This window comes from Scaptodrosophila lebanonensis, unplaced genomic scaffold, assembly GCF_003285725.1.
Source record: "Scaptodrosophila lebanonensis strain 11010-0011.00,11010-0021.00 unplaced genomic scaffold, SlebRS2 tig00000001-arrow-pilon, whole genome shotgun sequence".
NCBI classification, from domain to species: Eukaryota; Metazoa; Arthropoda; class Insecta; order Diptera; family Drosophilidae; genus Scaptodrosophila; species Scaptodrosophila lebanonensis.
The window spans coordinates 23,240,215-23,262,689 of NW_022060529.1; the positions used below are offsets into that span (position 1 = coordinate 23,240,215).

The 22,475-nt window shown below is 40.7% G+C and overlaps 5 protein-coding genes across 8 annotated transcripts; 4 read left to right on the forward strand and 1 right to left on the reverse strand.

Annotated features, from left to right (window-relative positions):
- The first annotated feature begins 364 nt into the window (after positions 1-364).
- LOC115633831 (trithorax group protein osa) lies at positions 365-1,234 on the forward strand. Its single transcript, XM_030531322.1, has one exon. It carries the CDS (start codon positions 365-367, stop codon positions 1,232-1,234), a length of 870 nt encoding a protein of 289 aa, XP_030387182.1.
- A 5,653-nt stretch (positions 1,235-6,887) lies between these two features.
- Positions 6,888-7,247, forward strand: LOC115633840 (glycine, alanine and asparagine-rich protein). Its single transcript, XM_030531334.1, has one exon. It carries the CDS (start codon positions 6,888-6,890, stop codon positions 7,245-7,247), a length of 360 nt encoding a protein of 119 aa, XP_030387194.1.
- Positions 7,248-10,489: 3,242 nt separating this feature from the next.
- On the reverse strand, positions 10,490-10,930 carry LOC115633850 (keratin, type II cytoskeletal 1). The gene has a single exon (XM_030531345.1). The coding sequence runs from the start codon at positions 10,928-10,930 to the stop codon at positions 10,490-10,492; it is 441 nt and encodes a 146-aa protein (XP_030387205.1).
- A 1,517-nt stretch (positions 10,931-12,447) lies between these two features.
- LOC115633861 (glycine-rich protein 23) lies at positions 12,448-12,912 on the forward strand. Its single transcript, XM_030531356.1, has one exon. It carries the CDS (start codon positions 12,448-12,450, stop codon positions 12,910-12,912), a length of 465 nt encoding a protein of 154 aa, XP_030387216.1.
- A 282-nt stretch (positions 12,913-13,194) lies between these two features.
- Positions 13,195-22,153, forward strand: LOC115621650 (MAGUK p55 subfamily member 7). 4 transcript variants are annotated; one of them, XM_030515355.1, is made up of 10 exons: positions 13,195-13,678; positions 17,608-17,696; positions 17,762-18,039; positions 18,096-18,227; positions 18,803-18,832; positions 19,156-19,323; positions 19,382-19,564; positions 20,420-20,558; positions 20,715-21,008; positions 21,071-22,153. In XM_030515355.1, the coding sequence occupies exons 2-10, from the start codon at positions 17,654-17,656 to the stop codon at positions 21,589-21,591; spliced, it is 1,788 nt and encodes a 595-aa protein (XP_030371215.1). In that variant the 5' UTR covers positions 13,195-13,678; positions 17,608-17,653; the 3' UTR covers positions 21,592-22,153. The 4 variants fall into 4 exon arrangements, with proteins under 4 accessions (XP_030371215.1, XP_030371230.1, XP_030371224.1 ...); XM_030515370.1 differs by having other exon boundaries at positions 20,832-21,008; XM_030515364.1 differs by lacking the exon at positions 18,803-18,832.
- The last annotated feature ends 322 nt before the right edge of the window (positions 22,154-22,475 follow it).

Below are 22,475 nucleotides of genomic sequence, written 5' to 3' on the forward strand. Positions count from 1 at the left end.
CATTCGTATGTACACTCAGCTACGAGTACTCTTCGCTAAAATCGCACATTGACTTAACAACAGACATCAAACAATAGCCACTTTTCAGTCACAGCCTACTCACCACATGTGCTTCACAATTTTCTGCTTGGCCAATTTTCGATGCCTTTTTTGACCGCGCCCCGAGATATTTCACACCTTATTTGCTCTTAGCATTAGGCTTGAGGTGCAAATTGCTTATAAAGAGATTACAAAACGCAGACAATGTGCGTTTTTTTGCCTCATTTTCAACTTTTGCTACCATAAAAATATAAAAATTCACTTTAAAAAGTTTTACGAGTTCACGCTCACTCTTGGAGTAAAAAGAAAACCAAAATCATGCAACATGGCCAGTGAGCAATTGCAAAAGAAAGTTGCGCTAGCGCCCCATAAAAGGCGACCCCGGCAAGCCGGAAGCAAACAGTCGTCCAACGGAACCGTTACGAAAATGAAGTCATCTGCCGTGTATGTGAGCAATGTAGGCGTGCTTTTGCTGCTGCTGGTCAGCGGCCAAGCTCAGCCTGTCCAGGAGCGTGAGAGTCGGCAAATGAAGAGCGGCGCTCCCACGGAAGCCGATCTCAAAATGATGGCAGCTAACTCGGCCAATGGCACACCCCCTGCTCCAATGCAGCCTGGCATGCCTGTACAGTTGGGAATGCCTATGGCGATGGCAGGTCTGCAGATGCCAATCAATCAGCTCGCTTTAAATGCAGCCAGCATGCAGCTGGCGCGCTATCCCAGCTACCCAGGAATTTTCTATGGATCTGGACTGGCACCTGGTGCCACATCGCTGCCCAATGTACAGCTACAGGGACCGCTGCCTGGTTTGCAGGGAAACTTAGCCGCCGCTTACCCGACCAACTTTGATGCTGGAACTTTGCCTGGAAGTTTCTCAGGAGCTCCTGGAGCTTTCGGCTTTGGTTATCCCGGCAATACAGCTGGCTTCATGTTTGGCAACGTGTACCCCAGTGCCCAGCTGCAGCCGAATGGCTTCGCATCGCAAACTCCCCAAACAGTGGACAACTACTCTGCTTTAAACAACATTATCAACATGGCCAATGCCCAGGGACTAGCCGGCGGCTCAGTGCCCACAGGAATATATCAACAGCCAGGATCTGTTGGCCAAATGCCACAACAACTGACGCCATATCCTTTTGGAGTCGGTATCCTGGACCGCATGAGCATGAATGCAAATGGCTATGCTCCCAGCTTCTAAGGTGGCTATAAAATAGCTTACATTTTATTTATTCAGCGTTTATTTATATTATTTATTTAGCAAAATACAGAAGCATTTAAATAACAAATCATGGTTGTCTCTTCCCGCCCGCCGTTGCCCAATGGGCATGTTGCAGGCGCTGCAATTGAAGCCGCTGGTGTTGCTGTTGCAACTGTTGCTGCTGGAATTGTTGCTGCTGCAGTTGTTGCTGCTGCAATTGATGCTGCTGCAGTCTGTTGTGTTTGTCATTCGCGGGCAAGTTTGGGCCCAGAGGTGTGCGTTTCTTGGGCACAGTGTAGGCACCCTTTCCAACCAGACGGGTGGGAAGTGGTCCCAACCGCATATTGTAGCCATTGGGCAGTCGAAGCTGTTGTCCAGCGTAATGTTGTCTTGGTCCAGTTGCTTGACTGACCACTGCAATCACTAGCAACAACAATGCCAGCAGCCTTAACAGCAAAGACTTTGCGCTCATCTTCGCTAGAACTTTGAATACGCACTATAAGCCAACGTCGTGGCCATTCTGGCTTTTATACTCACACCACATTGTCGGCCAGACCCAGACGGCCAAAAATTGTCCGTTGGTCTGTCTCGTGCCACTTTTCTCTTTGGATGCGTTGCAGATGCTTGCGGAGCTGTGTCGATTGCCTGTCTCCCGCATAGCGCCGTTATCTAAGCACTCTTCACACTTTTTTTTCAGAAAGTGGGCAAAGCCGGACTTAGACTTAGAATTGCTGCAGCTGCCGTGGCTACAACCTCTGTCACCTCTTTGGCTGCTGCCGCTGCTGAGGTTGCACTGACGCGCTGCTCGCACTGGCCCTCCAGGTCTGGCTGCTGTTAAACTGGTTTCTTGGTGTCTTCGTGGCTTACATTTCACAATTGTTTATGGCATGCATTCGGGTCCCCATCTGATTGGTTATTTAGGGGCCTTTTTTGCATGCGTGAAAATTGTCTAGCTGCTGGTGTCAAGTACAAAGCTCAGGCTTTACACTCATGCTGTTTTATGGTAATGGCAATGAAAGTGCAGCAAAGTGTTTGGAGTCAGCTTCAACGGCACTATTTACACTTTAAACAAATTCAAATGTGTGCTACATTGGCCAGCAATATTGAATATCCCCGGGAAATATAACGGGAAATAGATAGATTCTCTTTTAAAAACTAAAACATTTTATGTTTTTATAGCCAATGGGGTAAAGGCGAATACTAGTTTTGTACGCATGTACGTAGAAGAAGGCGTGACAGACCCGCCAAAGTTATATTCTCGATCAGGATGACAAGACTAGTTGATATAGCGATGTCTGCTTTTCCGTCCGCCTGACCATCTGTATAAGAGCTAGCATAACCGATCTTGGTATCCAGATCTGCTGAGCCCGAGAAATTACATGTTTCGTTTCTGATTTAGTCCCTCACTCTCATAACTCCCGTTGCAATTTTTAACTAAAGTTTGGCAATTGCATCCTGTTTGTGCTGATATGTCCTCATGTTAAGTTTCATATTGTTAGGTGGAATGGAAAGGAAGTTGTAGTCATAAGTGTAATCTCTACAACAGCTTTGCCCGCACCGAAAATGAAATGGCTCCTAACCAGCAAAAAACTATCACTGAGAAACAAAGTCACTTTTTATAAGTCCTGAATCGCTCTCTCTTGGCGATATGGCTTGCAAGTTTATGGAATCGCTGCTAAAGCACACCTGCAGAAAATCCGGATCCTGCAAGCGAAAACCCTTCGCCTACTAACAGATGAAAATGGCACATATAGAAAAGGATCTAGGGATGCAGAAAGTTGGTGCGTGCTAAATAAGCAGGCTGTTCAATACATGGAGCATCTGCGAATCCATGCAAATGTATTAGCAAGGCGCCTGCTGAAACGGCGAAGAAAAGGAAGAAGATAAGTAAGAAGGAGGCTGAAGAGGTCACACCCAGCTTATCTTGCCACTAGAATTATATAAAGTATAAATAATTAAATAAGACTAAACTCCTAGTTTAAGCTGAATTTGTATTTTTCTATAAGCTTGATTTACAACCCTTTTCGAGTATTATGCTCTAATTATAATTCTTTACTTTTTAATCTCAAGTGAGCTCTCTCTCCCCTCACTAAAAGCTTCTATTTTCAGCTACCTCCGGCAGAATCACTGATCACCACTGCTGTGAGTAGGGGCATAGCTTGCCGGACTGGCTAATAAATTGTCCCCCAACGGGTCAGTGATTCTTCACCTTTAGCTTTTAATTATATTTTATCTCTTATTATTTAAGTTTTTTTTTCTTTTATCTTCTATTGCTATTTTTTCATCTCCATTCCTTTTTTTGTTAGGTCTAATAACTTATCTGACTACCCTCTGCTGTGAATCGGGGCATAGCTGGCAGTTTGGCAAATAAAATTTCCCCACCGTGTCGGATTCGATATTAGATATTTGTGTCATTTTTATAGGCTTTTTATTCCTATAGCTTTATTCTAGTTTAAGTTCTCTTTTGTATTGATTTCTTGTTTTCTTTTTCTTTTACATCGACTGCATTGTTTGTCGATGAAATAAATAAATAAATATATACTAATATAAATAAATATATACTAAGTAGTTGTAAATAATAACAGAACAATTACAGTTCTATATTTATAAAAAAAAAGTATGGTTATATTTATTTTTTATATATTTTTATATTTCAACAAATAATTTGAAAAAATAGTTTTAAACAATTTTTTTTGTGTGGGAGTGGGTACAGGGTATTTAAGAGTTGAGCAGGCTCGACTCTGGCATTGCTTTCTTGGTTTTTATTCCACCAGCTATAGGAAAAAAATCTCGATAGATGTACTTAACAGAAAAACTCCAGTTGTATAAGCTGAAAGTGTTCATCTGTGTAAACATTCGTTAGCCAAGTTATCCGTTCACCGTGCAATTAATTGCTGTTGAACATGCCATGAACACGAGCTTTAATTTTGTCAGACCCATTAAGTAATGACTCAAATGCGAGAAAACCACACCAGGCAATTAGTCAAGAAGACAGCATTAAAATGAAATTAAGAGTGTACCTAGATAAGCGTTCAGTGCAAGACACATAAAGATAAAAGTGAGAGCAAAGGAAATGCTGGACAACCCGTTGCGCTTTTTATTCTGTGCACTCACTTCTTTAAGAAGAATCGAATATCATAATTTATAACACTTTGTTGCGATTTGCACACTAAATAACTAAAAGTAGGTCCCAGTGCGGCAAACAATAGCGTTTGGCAACAACAGAAACAGAGTTAAGGCCGTGTTCAGTCTGGAACGACATTTCTACCTGCAATTTAGGGATACAGTGCGAAACAGTGCTAGGCTGGGATGGCAGGTAGGCCATGGAAAATCTCACAATGAAACCGAAGGGTATGATATAAATCAACAAACCCAACATTTGACTTGAAAAAAGTTGCATGGCCTATTTACAGGATATGATGGCAGAGCCCGTCAACTCTCAAACGCAATCTTAGCAATGCAGCAAAATTAAATAACACACACAAACACAGTCGAGTCCAGGTTACTGCATATAAGAGAGCAGGCAGCAACCTGAAGGAAATCAGTCTTTAACTGGCAGGCAACCTATAAACATGAGCTCCTGGAAAATTACCTCTTTGCCAACAACTAAATACTTCTTCCTGGGTTTTCTGCTGCTGCTGATAAGTGTTGGACAGGAAATTAATGGAATGCCCTGGTGGAGCCCTCACGATGCCAGCTACGATGCGAGCTTGGACCCACTCGTCTGGTCACGTGCCTTTGTGCAGGACTCAGTACGCCACCCGCGAACGAATCCGATTAGAAAGACTCATTTCAACGCGCCTCATATATCCTACATTAATGAAGGCAGACGTCGTCGCAAATCCCAAACAACAACAGCTTGGTGGTACCATCTCCCCCAGCAGCCACAGCAGCCGTCGAGCAAACCCGTCGAGCACTTCTTCGACGACTCCAACTATAACCGTTACATGCGACGTCGGCACAGAGCAATGGAGAGGGGGCAGCGATACGGACTCGTGTAGCCAGCGACGCGTCTAGAATTAAGTGCTAAGCGAATAGACGATAATAGTCACAAATTAGCGATACACGTCGCACGTAAAGACTAACAAAATGATTACTAATTTTAGAAATCAAGTTATGAGAACACAGTTACTAAATATACATATCATAAACATGTGTGAGCCTCGGCCGCTTTTCTGCTTTTACCGGCAAGCGTCAGTGAAATCCTGACGTGTTTTAATTAACGACTCAAAAACAACAATTGATCTCAGGTTGTGCGTGTTTTTTTCCGACGTCGTTACAAATAGGACTAAGCATGCGTTTGTTTTGAAATTGTCTTAAATTAGAATGCAATACTATTATTAATAATGCAAATAAACAAAGCGGGAAAATATCAGCTATAAAATATATAATTGACCCATTTAGGCCTTATTCTTTGCTACCATATGTGAAGCCAGGAAAAAAAATCACCTATCGGTAGACCTATTGCTTTAGGGTAATCCTTTCCAGCAAGATTTATATGCAAGGAAGACAATTGGAAGAAGAAATCATAGCAGAGTGCGTCAGATCGCATTTTAAAAGTAATTAATAATAATGGTGGGCATATTCCTGATTATATTTAACGCTAAAAACAAAAAGGGAAACAGAATAGAAATCTCATCAGATCACTTATTTCGATTGAAAACTAATTTATTTATTTTTTTAAGTATTTGATATTTTCCTTAGATTTTTATAAACTAAATTTGAACTGTCATTTTTTAAGTTTAAACAAAAATTAGAATCACTTAAAAATATCAAAGATTTTTGTTTTAATCAAGGGAAAATATGTTTATAGGAGTCCCCCTCTCAGAACTTATCTTGCAGAAATATGAAGTCTATTTATAAATTTCTAATCGATATCTTTGAAATGACTCACTTCTTCGGCATTATCAACTAAGTTCTTCATGATGCCATTTTCTCATCATTATCAGCAACAAAATGGGAAATTCTTAGGAAAAAGTTTTCTTTTATTGAGAATATTTGAGAAAGAATAGAAAAAAAATAAAATAGATTTCCACAATAACAATACGTGACGATTTATAATAATGTATTAGTAATATAATCGCTTTGAAGAGCGTAAACTATACAAATTGATATTGACAGCAGCAGGGCTGTCCTTTTTGGTTAAAAGTCTTGAGTTACACACAGCTTTACTCAAACACGAAAATTGTAAAGCAGGGCCATGACGGCTTAAGGCCAACACAATTAATTTTCAAGTACAAAATGCTAACAAGTTCCTACAACAAGTGAGCAGCTAACACATCAGCAAACATGATGTAACATGCAGCTAAAGAAATAGGCAAACGCCGACCAAGAAGCAGCTCAGCAACTCAGCACCGCATGGTTGTGGGAAATGTTTGCATACCAATCAACAGACACACTACGAGTATTTTTGCCAAACCCAACATTTTGACAATTTTGATGAATGAAAGTAAATTTTGGGCTAGAAAAATGGTGCGTATTGTGTATATTTGCAATTAGCACCTGGGCGCAGACTCTACAAGAAGTAATCGAGGCGCCGCTGTGCCAAAAATGTGCCTCATGAGTGGTGTGGTGTACTCGTATAAAAAGCATGGCTTCACAATAATGACCATTAAGTACCGAGGCGGTCAAGCAAGAGCAACAAACGTCCAAAATGAACCACTCCACACTCTATTCCCTGATCATTGCCGTTTGTATCTGCACCTCGTGGGCCCTGCCTGTGACGCTGAACGAGCAGCCCGTCGAAGCCATCGCCGATACACCACTCACCCTGCTGGATGTGGAGCAGAGCGCGCAGACCCACAATGCCGATGAGCCGGAAGGCGAGCGTGTGGCCCGAGGACTAGGCGGATTGGGCGGACTAGGAGGGAAATTCGGTGGTTTTGGTGGATTGGGACATGGATTTGGTGGCGGCCTTGGCGGACTGGGCCATGGATTTGGCGGAGGATTTGGCGGACACGGCTTCGGTGGTGGCTTAGGCGGATTTAAAGGCCTCTTTAATAAACATTTTTAGTGAATTTAGAATTTTAGTGACAAAATGTATGTTGTAAGCCAAATAAATGTAATTTTTTATTCAGTATTATTTAAAATGTATCCTCCTGAAATATGGGGTTTAGTGCGCCATAGAACTGCAGTGGTGCCTCCGTGGTGCTAATTGTCATTATTTTAATCCTAGTCTGCGGCTGTTGTGGCAGTAGATGAAAACGTTTCAGGGTCTGACGTGTGCGCAGCCGCAGCTGAGCACGGAAGCTCTGCCATAATTCCAGTGGTCCATGGCCTGTAAATTGGCAAAGATATCTAGAATTAAATGTATACACATCTAATGGAAGTGGACCGCATGCTTCTAACTAGAAACAAATAACGAATTATTGATACACAATATATTTGTCAGCTTTTATTTAAAACCCGATTTTCGTGCAAATAGAAATTTGTTTATCTTTTGGTCACTGAATAGTAATGCTGCACCCATTTAACAACGATTAGGCATTTATTATGATTCTTCTTATTAATAATTAGCAAATCAATTAAAGATTCCATTTTGGCCTTTCATTTCAACTCATCCGATTAAATACCTGAGGCTCCGACTTAAATACAGTCGGCTCTTGTTAATAAGTTATTCCAAGTTATCACGAGTTCCCTACAAAACATCTTTATATTTCGAACTACATCAATACATTTTTGTGCACTGGGTAACTCGAACTAAAAAATCAGAGCTATATAACAAGAGAACGCGTTAATTCGAGCTCATCGGCGTCCAACACTCGACAATTCAAAGTTGCATAGAGAAAGAGGCGGTAAGATTGTATGTAAGTACATTTTGCGACAAGTTCAAACTTGTATAGACTTACACTTCTTACCGCCAAGCAGACCCAAAAATCGACTTCTGCGCATCTAACGGTCACCGCTTAAGATCAGCCCGGTAACTGTACACGAGCCTTTGTTTTTGTTATGATTAGATTGGCTATTTGACACACACTTCACACGAACTGGTTTGTTTAGTTATCATTCAGTTACTGTTACTCTTTTGACATTGTTATAGAATAGCAGTTAATAAATAATTATTGATCAACACTTAATAATTCGAAGTTTTATTTATTTTCTCTCACAAATTTCGAACCATTTGATAACGAGAGTCGACTGTACTTTGTTTTCATATTTTTCTAGTAAATATAATTAGAAAAAAATACCTTTAGTTATGGTCGGTGGCGCTACCTGCGCATCGTATTCGCGTTCGTTTAGAAGTGAAGCCGCCGAGACAAGCAGCAGCGGAAACACGAAACTAGCCAGAGCCAGAGTCAGTCGCATTTTGGACTCTACCAAATGGCTTACCTAGCACTTATAGTATGTCTTAGAGCTTCGGTTTCTTTGATAAACTTTCTCGCACCATAAACAAGCCTAGGAATTGATTGCCCTCATAAAGAAGACGCCGTTACATGAATAACATAAACATTTTTATTAAAGCAATTCCAATAACGTAAAATCATGTGGGAATCAATAATTATCACAATATCTAGGGAGATGTAATCCCATAAACTTCACAATCCTGCTCTCTTAGCCATAGAAGCCACCGCCAAAGCCCCCTCCCCTATAGCGATTCACCACACGCGTGCGAGTGACGACTCGGGTGCGTTGGAAACCGCCGCCAAAGCCACCTCCAAAGCCACCTCCAAAACCACCGCCATAGCCGCCGTATCCAAATGGCGGCGGTGGAGGGCCGAAGAACGGAGGTGGTGGTCCAAAGTACTGGCGTGCTTTACGCTCATTCCCTTCCGCCTGCTGCTCACCCTCCTTCAGAGCAACCTCTAGTGGGGCCGGAGCCAACTCCTGCTCCGCATCTATAGCACCACACTGGGTGGTGCACAGGGCAGCGCTTAGGCACAGAAACACCAAAGCAGACACGAACCTCATCGCGCACTTGGCAAGAATCAAATTTTGTTAGAAACTGAAACTCATTTGTGGGGTTCGCTTTTATTTATAGCCACAAATATTCACTACTCCTCTGGCTTTTGCCACTATTAATGAGGTTCAATAGCATTATGTCATTGAAGTATGTATTGTATTCATATACTTTACTCGCATATACTACATACATATGTGTTCTGCGATAGAAGCACAAATAATTAGAAAAAAACCCCAAAAAAAACGACATCAAGATGAAGTTGTTTTCAAAATTGGCTCGATCCAAGCGTTGTTCGAAACAAAACGCGGAAACGGGTATTGGCCATTACAGTGGACCCAAAAGACCTGTTTTGATATTGATGCCACACTTGGCCCTGCAAAAACTTTAAGATATAAATAGTTTGTTTACAGACATAAATAAAGTTCTGAAAGATGAAAGAGTTGGTATACTTTACGCGCCAACTCAAAGCTTCTTGATATTCGATTTGTGGTGTTATTAGTAAGATTTGTAGGCTTAGCCAATACCGATCGGGCTTGATCTCAAGGGGACTTTGTACTTAGTATTTCAAGTGAATGTCAAGATAATATACATATTTGTAATTCGAACCTTCTTGAAATTATATTTGTGGTAAGATTTGTAGGCACTCTCTAATGGACTTCGTATTAAGTATTTCAAGTTAAACTCAAGATAATATATTTTTAATTCTTAAAACTAAAGAGCTGAAATATCTGTTTTAAAATATGGTCAAAAAACATATCATAAAAATAAAATTATAATACTAATTTCTGAGAGTATTTATAATACATATTAATACTTTATTTAGATGAATAGTCAATGTAGATAAATCATTTGTATTTCGGAATATAACTTAAACTTGATTTTAAAAAATATGTAATATATTTATTTCATCGGAAAGTTCTGTTAGTTCATAATATTTTTGAAACCAAGCTCAATTTAAATGTAGACCATCCTCGACTTAATGACGCGGCTGCTCAATCATATTTAACACTCAAAATTCCACCGTAGATCTCGACAAGCTCTTGGGCTTATGACGCGGTCCGGACACACTCGGACATACAGAAGTGGTCGCTCACACTCGTTCCACACTTCACTTAATGGCTCGGCTGGGTTGTGTTTGCGTCTTTTCGAATTTGTGATAAAACTGAATAAATATGTAAGCTGAAACTCAAATGCAAACAAACCAAATAAACAGTCTCGACCACAACAACAAAATACTGCAACGTCATCAAATTTGTTTATTTATTTCAACTTTGAACACAAACAAACTCTTAAAGCACTTAAGCGGTTTGAGTTAAACAATTCTTCTCAGTTTTAATGATGCCTGCGAGTCTCAATTAGCCGAAAAAACCACCGCCGATGCCAAAGCCTTTTGCTTGGAACTTAGCAAATCCAATGCCGCCCCCAAGCAAAGAGCCGCCGCCAAAGCCACCGAAACCGCCAAAGCCACCACTCTTCAGGCCATAGCCATTATAACCGTATCCGCCGGCGTAGGTGGGAACCGTTTGTACCGTAGATATTGTCGTTAGCACCGGCACACTTGTTATAACTGGAACACTGGAGACGACAGGGACAGAATGTATGGCTGGCGCACTAACAATGCCGCCACCCACTATGCCACCGCCTACGATTCCACCCCCTCCGAATCCGCCAATGTGTCGAGCCCTGCGCACTATTTCGCCACCTTTTCCACTGGCAATCACCGGAGTAGCCCTTGCCACGTGCTCGCCAAGCGCCAAAATCAAAGCAAATAAGACATAAACCGTGGGTTGATGCATAGCGATACGATAACTATTCGGTTACTGGATACTGTCGTGGTCGCTGTGCCGCGCTCGTTTGTTTGACTAGCTCTGGTAATGGGTCTTATTTATGCAAATTAATTAGTATCCATCGTGCTGGGCTTCTATTTGCATTTCCAATTCACACGTCTCACCGATTCATGGCTTGAAAGGCGCCAGAAAGATCCCAAAGCATTGCATGACCACTCTTCAAGTACAGCCAGACAATGGGCATACACTGGCAGAAATAATTTAATCAACTAAATCATTTCCTTCAGGTCCGATAATATCTGATGAATAGTCATTACCTGACCCCAGTTTTTGATATAATTAATATTTATACTAACATTGCACTGCATTCAAAAATACAGAGAGATCAAAAAATGTTTGGTCACATGTCTTAATACCATATTAAAAATATTCCATATAATAATATAATAGTCCGAGTTATTTTTGCCTGTGCTTAAACGTATGGAGCATAAACTTAAACAATTTATTTTTTGAACAATTGGATCCTCAAGTTGGAGAAAATTGAGGTACCCTTCAAAAATGAACTGGAAAGTGCTGTCTAAAAACTCGGGCACGGGCGAACAAGAAGAATCATGGAAAACAGAACATGTACATGGATTAAAAGATGAAATTGATTATTTAGAGAAAAAAACCATAAAATTCATGAAAAAGTATACAGGATCCGAACATACATCCGAATATACATACATATGTACATATTTTTTTGGATTTATTTATTATATTTTTTATTTATATTAATAAATCATCACATGATGTAATGAGGCTGGGAACACAGATTTAAAAAAAAAAATAATAATAATAGTACGTTATTATTTCAACTTAAAAGAAAGAAAAGAAGAAAAAGCGTCTTAAACATTAAGGTAATTTTATTTTCCATACGGCCATGATTTATAGCCAAATTTGGCCAGAGACGCTGTAGACCTTACAAACTTATGTAGAGGAAAAAACTGATTTTTTTTTAAACTAATTAGATTAGAAGCAAAAGTAAAGAAACAAAACCAACTCACAGCCGTAGGTGAGATTTGTTTTGTTTTGTTTGTCTCCTTTGATCTCATTTTTTACAAAATTCATTTAATAAGAGGCCGAGGAACAAACATCCAAAAAACCCACCAATCTGACTAGTAGTCATTTTTAAAATAAATGTGAACCTACCTACTACTATTTCAAATTACACCTTCATTTCCTGAAAAAGCAACATCAGCACTTAACCGAATATATTTGAAGTGTACTCATATGTATGCTGTATGTGGCACAATTCTAATGGGTTTGCCCGATGCTCGGAATAGTTCACACCTCGTCAGCAACATTATCACAACTGATTGAAGGTCATGGGCGCTGCTGCGATTGTGAAATGCGTGTCCAAATAAAGCATGGATGGGGGAATTTCGACGCCTTTGCGTGCCTCATGTCGCACGTCATATGTGCCATAAAACCAAGAGATGCCTGCGCAGGCGCTTCAAAGTGTACTCGTCGGCGGTTCAGTAAAAATGAAACGTCTTCTGCAATTGTTAGCCGGCCTGTGCTGTGTGTTTACAATTAGTGCGCACCCTCTGGTAGCTGGCGCTGGAGGAGGAGCTGATCTGTTTGATGGTGGCGGCGGAGGGTTTAGCAGCCTGCAGCAAGTGCCTGTGGTAGGAAACGTGGCGAGTGTGCAACAAGTGCCTGTGCTGCTTCAACAACAACAGCAGCAACCCATTGCTGGCTTGGGTGGCGCAGGGGGTCTTGTTGGTGGCATAGGTGGAGCGGCAGGATTCGGTGGTGGTTTCAAGCGTTATCACGAGAGCTATCGAGTGAGAGCGCGCGGCTTTGGCGGTGGTTTTAGCCACGGCCTTGGTGCTCTCGGCGGCGGAGGATTTCGAGCTCGCTATGACAAAAAAGTGGGCGGCGGATTTGCTGGTTTTGGAGCCGCCGGTGGTGCCGGCTTGCTCGGAGGTGCGGGAGTTCTGGGCTAAGCCCAATAGTTTATTGTTAGCCATAACTGTAGCTTAAGAAATTCTGTGCCAAATAAAAACGGTTTCAAACACCCTGTATGCAATGCACATACGTAGTTTAATTCTGCTGACATGCGCATTTTCAACCCCACGGAAACGCTCTCTCTCTCTCCGTCTCTGTCCCTCTCTCTTTCATTCCATCTGCTCTCCACTCTCTGATGGTGGTGACAGCGACACACTGTGCCACCATTTCTGAATGGCAGCCACACTCAGTCAGTCGCTCCTCGCTTTGCTCCACGCGAACAACGCGCCGCCAACTTTGTCGCAATTACAGCATTTAGTGCCGTTATTTCAACGACCTGGCCCAGCAGGGTCGTCGTAGTTGCTTCTGCAATTAGAAGCAGGCCCGAAGGTATTCTAATTACCATCACCTATTGCACATTCCTACCTAACTGCTGGAGCTTCGCAAACGGCAACACCAGCAAGAACAACAATTGGGCAGCTGCAATAAGCCTACGCATGGTGTCTACTAAAAATAGCGAAACATTTCATCTTGTTGTTGCTAAATATATACATATACCTGCCATAGATGAACTATCATTTCTGTCTGAGTGTGCGTGCCTGTGTCTAAGTTAGAAAAGTGTTTAAAAATAAAACAAGCCAGCATAGTAGTGGAAAATTTGCAGCAGAGCGGCTAGAAAAATTGTTATGTTTATTGTTTAATTGTGAACGACCAAAAACTGCAATAACCAACCGCTTCGATCACAAAGAGCTTGTCAGACACTGGGTAAGTTCACGCTCCAGCTGATACCCATTCGTAACGGAGTCCTAATATTGGTGTACAAGTCATTTTGTGCCTTTGGAATTATTTTATTTTCAATAAAAATCGCTACAAAATTTTCTAATGCCTCCGCTCCGATTGCTTCTACTCTCGTCAGGCTCTCATTTGAATAACTCTCCGCCTGCTCTGCGGACAGGGTGACCAGCTAATTTTTATCCATATATATATATATGTTTGTAAAATGTATGTACTATATGTATAATTGTCGCTTATTTGCTTCACAAATTTCACACAATTTTTGCATAAATTTAATGCGGCTTGAGGCGAAAAAAAGAAAAACGAAATCACAGCCCGCAGTTTTTAGCGCAGATTTTTTTAGCCCTATCTTCAGTGGGAAAATATAAACAACCCCTACATGAGCTATCAGCTCTTACTCTCTCCGTTCGCTATCTCTCTCTCTCAGGGAAGGTGAATGTCATTTGAGCGCCTTATCTGTGTCTGAGGAACACGATGTGGCGGACTGTATTTGGCTTTGTTCGCACGTTTTCGCCTGGGCAGGCTTATTGACATGTATCATTATGCCTAATAAGCACCGACTGTGACACAACATGAGCCGCATTAAGCCCTTGTATTTGGCAACATTTGCACAGACACATACACTCACATACAGCACTCATAACAAAGTCAACGCTGTTGGGCAGCACTCCAAAGAATGGCGTGCACAATGAGGCAACGCACTTACTCCCACACAAAGCACGGCTTCTCATGCCTTTCTATGGCTTCGAAACAGAAACATTTTTGCAATGGGCATCTATCCTTTGCCTGTAATCGCAATTAGTGTAATTGGAGCTCTGCACTTAAATAAGACCCTGCGTATACAATAATGATTGACAAGACAACAACACAATTTTTAGATCAGCCCTCTGGTTATTGTAAATTCATAATCCAAATGCATTTTGAGGTCACAGTTCAGTTGTGTTACAGTGAGAAAATAAGTCCAGTGTACAATAATTACAGCTGCACCAATTTGTAGAAGTACGCAATTGCACTTTTCGGTATAACCAACTTTTATTTGTCAGCACATGACATTTACAAATTGCATGTAATATTCCTGATGCTTTTGCCATTAGCATGGTGGAGGTCAGGGGTTTCTTTACTTATACATATGTATGTTCTTAATAAGTTCCAACTTGATCATTTCAAAAAAAGGCCTCTTACAAGTATTGAACATGTTTACTTTTAAACCATCAAAAGAATGCCGTTGGTTTGATAACATTGCATTACAGTTTTTGGGCCATGTTTTTTAAACGAACCAAAATGTTGGTAAACTTTAAAAAACTTTTCATCTGAAGCCTATAGAAAAATAAAAGTATGCTGCGCCAATACCCAACTGGGTTGGCGTATGGTTCAGACCCACACCCTCGCATCGCCTACTTGCTGACGTCGATTGCGTCGTTTCCGCTGCTGACATCGCATGAGAAGTCAGTGGGTGTTAGTTTTCACCCAGATGTATGTTTGCCCATTTTCATTTCATGCGGCTATGTAGTTCAAGGTTGTTCCTTACATAGCGTCATATGTGCAAATATCCTTTGCAAGCTCTATATACTGGACAAATGCGATTTGCGGAAACGTTGGCATGAACATTGTACTATTCGAACAACCTTGTCCTTATGTGTCTATATCCTTTTGCATTGCGTGCCAATCCTTTCAGGCCTCGAAGAGTTCATCAAACACAATGCTAAGGCAAGCCCAGCTGGATTCCAAGTTGAAGGACAACACGGCGGGTCATGCAAATGTCACAGCCCATCAAACCTGGGGCAACAGCTTCGCAACTATTTTTAGAAACGTGGAAAGTTTCATGGCTAACTTTGAAATAATTTGCAGCTGCTGTTGTCACGCTCTTTAGGTGTAAAGGAAACAATGAACTGGGTATTAATGTGTGCTTCACATGCAAATACCCATAAGAAACATTTTTCGCCCACGTGTGTCTGTGACACACAAAGTGTTACTGACCTTTCTGTTAAAATCGTTCGCGTAGCTCTTGGCACCTGTCCAGTGCCATAATTTATGCCCCACTGGCCAGCAACAGGAATTGAGAACAGAATGCAGCTTCGAGCTAGGGTCAGCAGGGCGTATGAGCGATTATTATGTACTATATTTATTCCCCATCTGCTCTAAATGTTCTGAATTTATGAGCCAGCCACAATGGCGACACAACCACAAAGGCTGTCGACCACTGATTGTGGCAATGCAGCTTGCAAAAGTGGTCGTAAATTGTGCTTGCCTCCCCTTGTTCTACTTTCTTGTCATTGCCTTTTCCTTCTTTCTAATTAACTTTCATACTGGCCGCCCGCCAAAGCCCACGCACAGAATTCAGTGGGCAAGTGCTACGTCTAATGGAGACAAATTGGAATTACTAGCTTAGAGTACAGGAACAAAGTAAAAAACACAATATATACTCATTTATACAATTAATGTTATTTATATTAAATACACTAAAGAAATATAAACACGGCTCTAGAGTCTAAACCATAGATGTAGAATACGTACATATGCTGTAAAAGTAATTCAATTTATCTTTGCTCAAGCAGAATGAAAAAGAAAATCGCAGCATTATCACAAACAACAAGGTTCAACTAGAACATAATTAGAAATGAGAACTTTCAGTAAAAGCTTTTGTGAAATAATCTCTCCAATTATCTTGTGAAAAAATGGAAAATTTACGTTATTCTGCATTACTTGGATTCAATAAATTGGCATTCCAGCTAAATTCATAAAGAAAACAATAATCGAAATTCCAACATACATTCTTCTTATCTTCTACATTTGCTCTACATTGAAGGAAAAAAATAACACAATACGTTGGCTTAAAAAAAAAAAAAGGAAACATCTATCGAACTGGAAATAAGGAAATTTCGGTTGCCAGTCCATGAGACAGAATTAGCAAGCAACGAATAAAATACTTCTTTTAATATTTATTTATGGCTAGCTTAAAATTAAAATCATAAAACTAACGAAATCATTATTTTAGCAATGGTTTCCAGAGCCTTCAACTAACTTTTTATGTACATTTTAAAGAATTAAAGTAAAAAGTAGGAATACATATTAGAGAGGGGTTGATTTACTTGAATATTAAGTTCCTTTTGTTCTGTTCTTAAAAAATACTTTAAAGCTTAATAATTAGGAGATGCTGATAAATATTTGCTTCGAACTAAATTGAAATGAACGATTTTTTAATAATGCTTAAACAACTTAGCTATGCATTTAATTCTGCTTGACCATCAAATATTACAACTAACTTCAAAATGTTAAAATGCATTTCCATAGAAATTTATTTTTAGTTTACTTATCAGTACCACTGAGATAAATGTATTCAGCAGGTTTGTTTTAAAAATCCAAACACTCTCGTCTACACACATTTGCATTAATTTGGCACGACACACGAAAATGGCGAAGAGCGAGGGGCCAGAGCGACAGGCGGGCGCCCTCATTGCCTAATGAAGCACAAGAGCCAAAAACAATATTTCCATATACTCGACGTATGGATAATGTTGTTTATGCCGCGTGCGATACGAAACTTTGCCAACTATTCTCTATTGTTGTTTTCCTTGCTTGTGTGCTTGTGTCCTTTGTGGGTGGTTGGCTTGCCACTGACGTCAAACCGGGACTGGACTTGTTATTGCCATTGCTTCTTTCTTTTGGTTCAGTCGTTTGTAACAGCGAAATTAACATTGAGCACGCAGTAAGTTTTCATGGCGCGCTCTTTGTCTTTCTGTTGTTCATAGCCATATTTATTGTTGTTTTCAAGAGTGGAATTCGCAAGGCTTCCAAACAAATCGAGTTAAAGTCAGCAATCGATTTTTAATTTCAAAGGACTTCATGCACATGCAATGGGTTGTTGGCTTATGGAAATTCAATTATCTATTTTTTTTCAGACAAGACTTCAAGGGGTGTTTGTGCTTGTGTCTCTCTGTGTGTAGCATGCCAGCTGCCATTATGGCATCGGACATCAATTGGGATCCAGGTAGATACAATATTATATGCATGCAAACACATAATTATATACTGAAGCCTACAAACGATTTTCAGCGCTGTCCAAGTTGATCACCACGCTCAAAGAATCAGATAATTTATCAAATGATCAGGAAATCGATTTTCTAAAAGCGTTACTAGAGTCGAAGGAGCTCAACGCGCTGGTCAATGTGCACACCAAGGTCGCCAAGGTGGGCCGCGATGAGCGACTGGCACCTGTGCTCTCCACCTCTGCCCAGGTGCTCTATGAGGTGCTGGAGCAGCTGTCACAACGCTGTCATTTAAGCGATGATTGCAAGGAGGCCTTTCATCTGCTGCAGGATGCGCACGTGCAGGTAAGGACCTAACCGCTTCCTGAACTGGACCTTGGTTAATTCTTCTGATTTTTTAGCACGTGCTCTTCGCTCACGATGCCATTGCCCAAAAGGATTTCTACCCGCATTTGCCGGAAGTACCCATTGAAATGGATGAGGATGAGGAGACAATTAAAATTGTGCAACTTGTAAAGAGCAATGAGCCCCTGGTGAGTTTCTCGATACTGTACACCTTTTAAGCTTTGCCTCACGACTCATCGACGTTAGAGCTCATCGACCATTAGCGATCATTATAAAGTTTATGGAGCCTTGTTAATAATCATTTCTTAGCAAAAATTACGTATGCCACACGCTTCCAATTCCTTTGTAATTACAATACTCCTACAGCTTATACAGAAAATGTCTTGAGACAGACTTTGCTCTCTCTCTCCTTCGCTTTCATTCCTTATATTTGAATATCTAAGCTACGCGTACACTTTCTGCTTAAAACAGCACTCGACTTGCTCTTCTGCCTGATCGTTCACTTTTTCTGTCTAACACAAAACTCTTGCCTATTAAGCTATATTTTTATCTACAAGAGTAGTAATCTGCTCCTCTCTGCGCTTTCACATCAATTGAACATTAACAAACCAATGCTATGTTACAAATTTCGCTAACAAATTGTTTTTTGTAAATTCTGCTTTGTATTACAAATCTAAAACAAACATCGTATAAAATCGAATTGATTTTCAAACCCCTCCATAAAAAATATAAATGAAAAATATATTGATTATAAAAAACACAGACAGGAGCACAAAGTGCGGAACCGATTGTTGTAAGTAAACAATGTCCTTACTGTAAAGTGTAACCATAAAATCCAAAGTTTCTTCACAAATATCCCAAGTCCAACACACATACGATAAACAAATAAAAATAACCATACACTGTCAACAACACCAAACAATGTGTACAAAAAGTGAAAATGTTGTTGTCATTCTGTTGTATGCCAAAAACACTACACCCCTCCTACCACACACATGCACACACACACCGACACACACACCTGCAAACATGTACACGCATAGGACACTCACACACGCGCGCACATTCGAGCTTTTGAGGAACAACTGATAGTAAAAGGTTATTGCATACTTTTAGGGTGCCACCATAAAAACCGACGAGGAGACGGGAAAAATAATAATAGCACGAATCATGCATGGTGGTGCAGCCGATCGGTCCGGACTTATTCACGTTGGCGACGAGGTCATCGAGGTCAACAGCATTAATGTAGAAGGCAAAACGCCCGGCGATGTGCTGACCATATTGGTATGTGCAGTTTTGGTTACCATTTGGCAACTAAAAAAGAGGCAACAAATAATTGCAGCAAAACTCAGAGGGCACCATCACCTTCAAGCTAGTGCCTGCTGACACCAAGGGCGCTCAGCGCGAGTCCAAAGTTCGTGTTCGTGCGCATTTTAATTACAATCCTGATGTGGATCCCTACATACCTTGCAAAGAAGCTGGTCTGGCCTTTAAACGTGGCGATATCCTGCACATCGTTGCTCAGGTGAGTAAAGTCGATAAAAACGATCAAAAAAGAAAATTGTTTGGTTTTTAACAGGGAATCACTGCAAGGCTTAAAAATGATTAACATCTCCAATTTTTATACCATGAAATACACCAGTGTTTATGTTAAATGTGTCCAAAAAAGCATTTTAGATTTGTTGTTTAATCAAGAAGTACAATCTTGAGCTTAAGACCAGCAAAAATGAGCAGACAAATCATACTTTGCTTTATAGATTCACACAGCCTATTCATTAAGTCCAACTTGTTTTCCATTATGTGCTAAAAATTAGCACGACACACATAATATCCACTTTCTCTTTTTAGTAAAGAGAATTTTTGTCCAGTTCAGTATACTTTATTCATTTAAGGAATTAAGAGCAACTTTCAGTGTTTGTTGTAGTAGAAAACTAGCTTTTAGTATAGAATAGTTATTATTTTGAATTGAAGCATCATTATATTAATGATTTAAATTCATGTAAAAATTATTTACCCATATAATATTTATATATGCTTATCCATTGAACTAGTTTTTAACACAGACGAACAAAGGAATCAGGCAGGTGGTTAGGTATATATTTGCCTCTGTAACGACTTTTCTAGTCATTTTCATCAACATGAATGTGTTACAAACATGCAAAATCCAAGCATTTGCATAAATTTGTATGTATGTATATGTATGTATATGGCTATCCAAAACAGCTAATTAAACGTATAATTTGCATCTCCAGGTCCATTTTAATTAACCAATTTAAAAGCTCACATTTGCTGTCAGTTAAGAGACCGTGCCAATATTATTCTGATGTTTTTTGAGGAAATCATATTGAGACTAGTTTCGAGTATACTTTTCCCATTACAGGACGATGCTTACTGGTGGCAGGCACGTAAAGAACACGAGCGCTCAGCCCGAGCCGGTCTTATTCCAAGTCGTGCACTGCAGGAACGTCGTATTATACATGAACGCACGCAGCGGGAAGCCAGCGAGTTGGACTCAAAGCGTAAGTGGAGATCATTTATATTCGTACTCATGCATCTGCAATCCCACTCTAAAATTTGCATGCGGCTGTGTCTTTTCCATGATCCCAAAACCGTTGCATCCGATTGGCTACCACATTGTTCATAACGACTCATTCATTGCCACTAACTCCACCCAGCGGGTTCTTGCGCCTCATTGTGCACCACCCCGCCTGGCTCTCCGCGCCTCCACACAAGCAGCAGCAACTCATCCTGTCGCCAGCCCAAGACTAAAAAGATCATGTACGATTTGACAGAGAACGATGACTTCGATCGGGAACTAATTGCCACATATGAGGAGGTGGCTAAGCTTTATCCGCGACCAGGAGTCTACCGACCAGTAGTATTGATAGGTGCACCCGGTGTGGGTCGCAACGAATTGCGGCGTCGTCTGATAGCACGCGATCCAGAGAAGTTTCGCAGTCCGGTCCCATGTAAGTTTCTTTATACTTAGTATAATAGTAGCTCAAAGAAAATTATTTAATATTTTTCATAGATACAACTCGACCTATGCGAACCGGGGAGGTAGCAGGACGCGAGTATATTTTCGTGCCCCGTGACAAGATGGACGCGGACATTGCGGCTGGGAAGTTTGTGGAGCATGGCGAGTATAAGGGACATCTATACGGCACCTCAGCCGAGAGTGTGAAGTCAATAGTCAATGCGGGCTGCGTGTGCGTGATTAGTCCACATTACCAGGCCATCAAGACGCTGCGCACTCCGCAGCTGAAGCCGTTCCTTATTCACATTCAGCCACCGGAGCTGGAGGTGCTGAAAGCAACACGCACGGAAGCCCGCGCCAAATCCACCTTTGATGAGGCAAATGCTCGCAGCTTTACGGACGAGGAGTTCGAGGATATGATCAAGTCGGCGGAGCGTATTGACTTCCTCTATGGCCATTTCTTTGACGTCGAGATCGTAAATGGCGAGCTCGTAAGTGCTTTTGAGCAGCTGGTGCTCAATGTGCAGAGGCTGGAGAACGAGCCCCTCTGGGCGCCCTCCATGTGGGTGCAGTAAGGCTGAGAAGGCAGGCGCGGAGCGCGTGACTAAGCAAAAGACAGAAGCATACTTGGGAGCGGCTGTAATAAGAATATTAACAACACCAAACCACGCATACTGCTAGAAGAAATGCCAAAACGCATATACAAACCTATATACACGTATTTACATACACGTACATAAGTATTTATGTACACACACACACACACACATACATACATGCATACATACATACATACTATACATACATATAAGGAGTATTTTATGCCACCTGTTGAACAAATCGACGCTATGTATTTGTTTTCTGGGCATAGCTAAAAAGAATACCAAACGTTCTTAAACAGCTTAATGAACCTTTACTTGCCAGTGTTAGTCGGCATTTAAAAATTGTTAGCGACCCTATAAAGTGCTGCCTGTACTGACGTTTCACATTTTATCCTTAGCCTGTCCAACTGGACAGCCTGCAGCACAAGAGCTGGTGGAACCATTAGCAGGCTTAGTCCTCTCACGACATGTACCTTTTTGCGTAAAAGTGAAAAAATGAAAACAATACAATAAAGTTGAATTATCTAAATTTAAAGGACAACATTTAAAAATGGAGTTATTATGACAAAGTGTTGTACAAATTTTAATTTATTCAAATGCATTATACATACATAGAAACAAATTATGAAGTCCAAATAATAAGCATAACAAATATATATTTACATTTTATAAACAAACAGAGGAGGAACTTTTCGAGCGACGTACTTGCGATTATACATACTTGTATAGTATGCATATGTAATTATAGAAATGTTGTAATTCTTTGCAGTGTATTTGTTAAAATCAAAATTACCAACTATTTATGTATGAATGTACTTTTGTTCTAAGTTCTTAATCTATGTACAGTACTCAGCTCT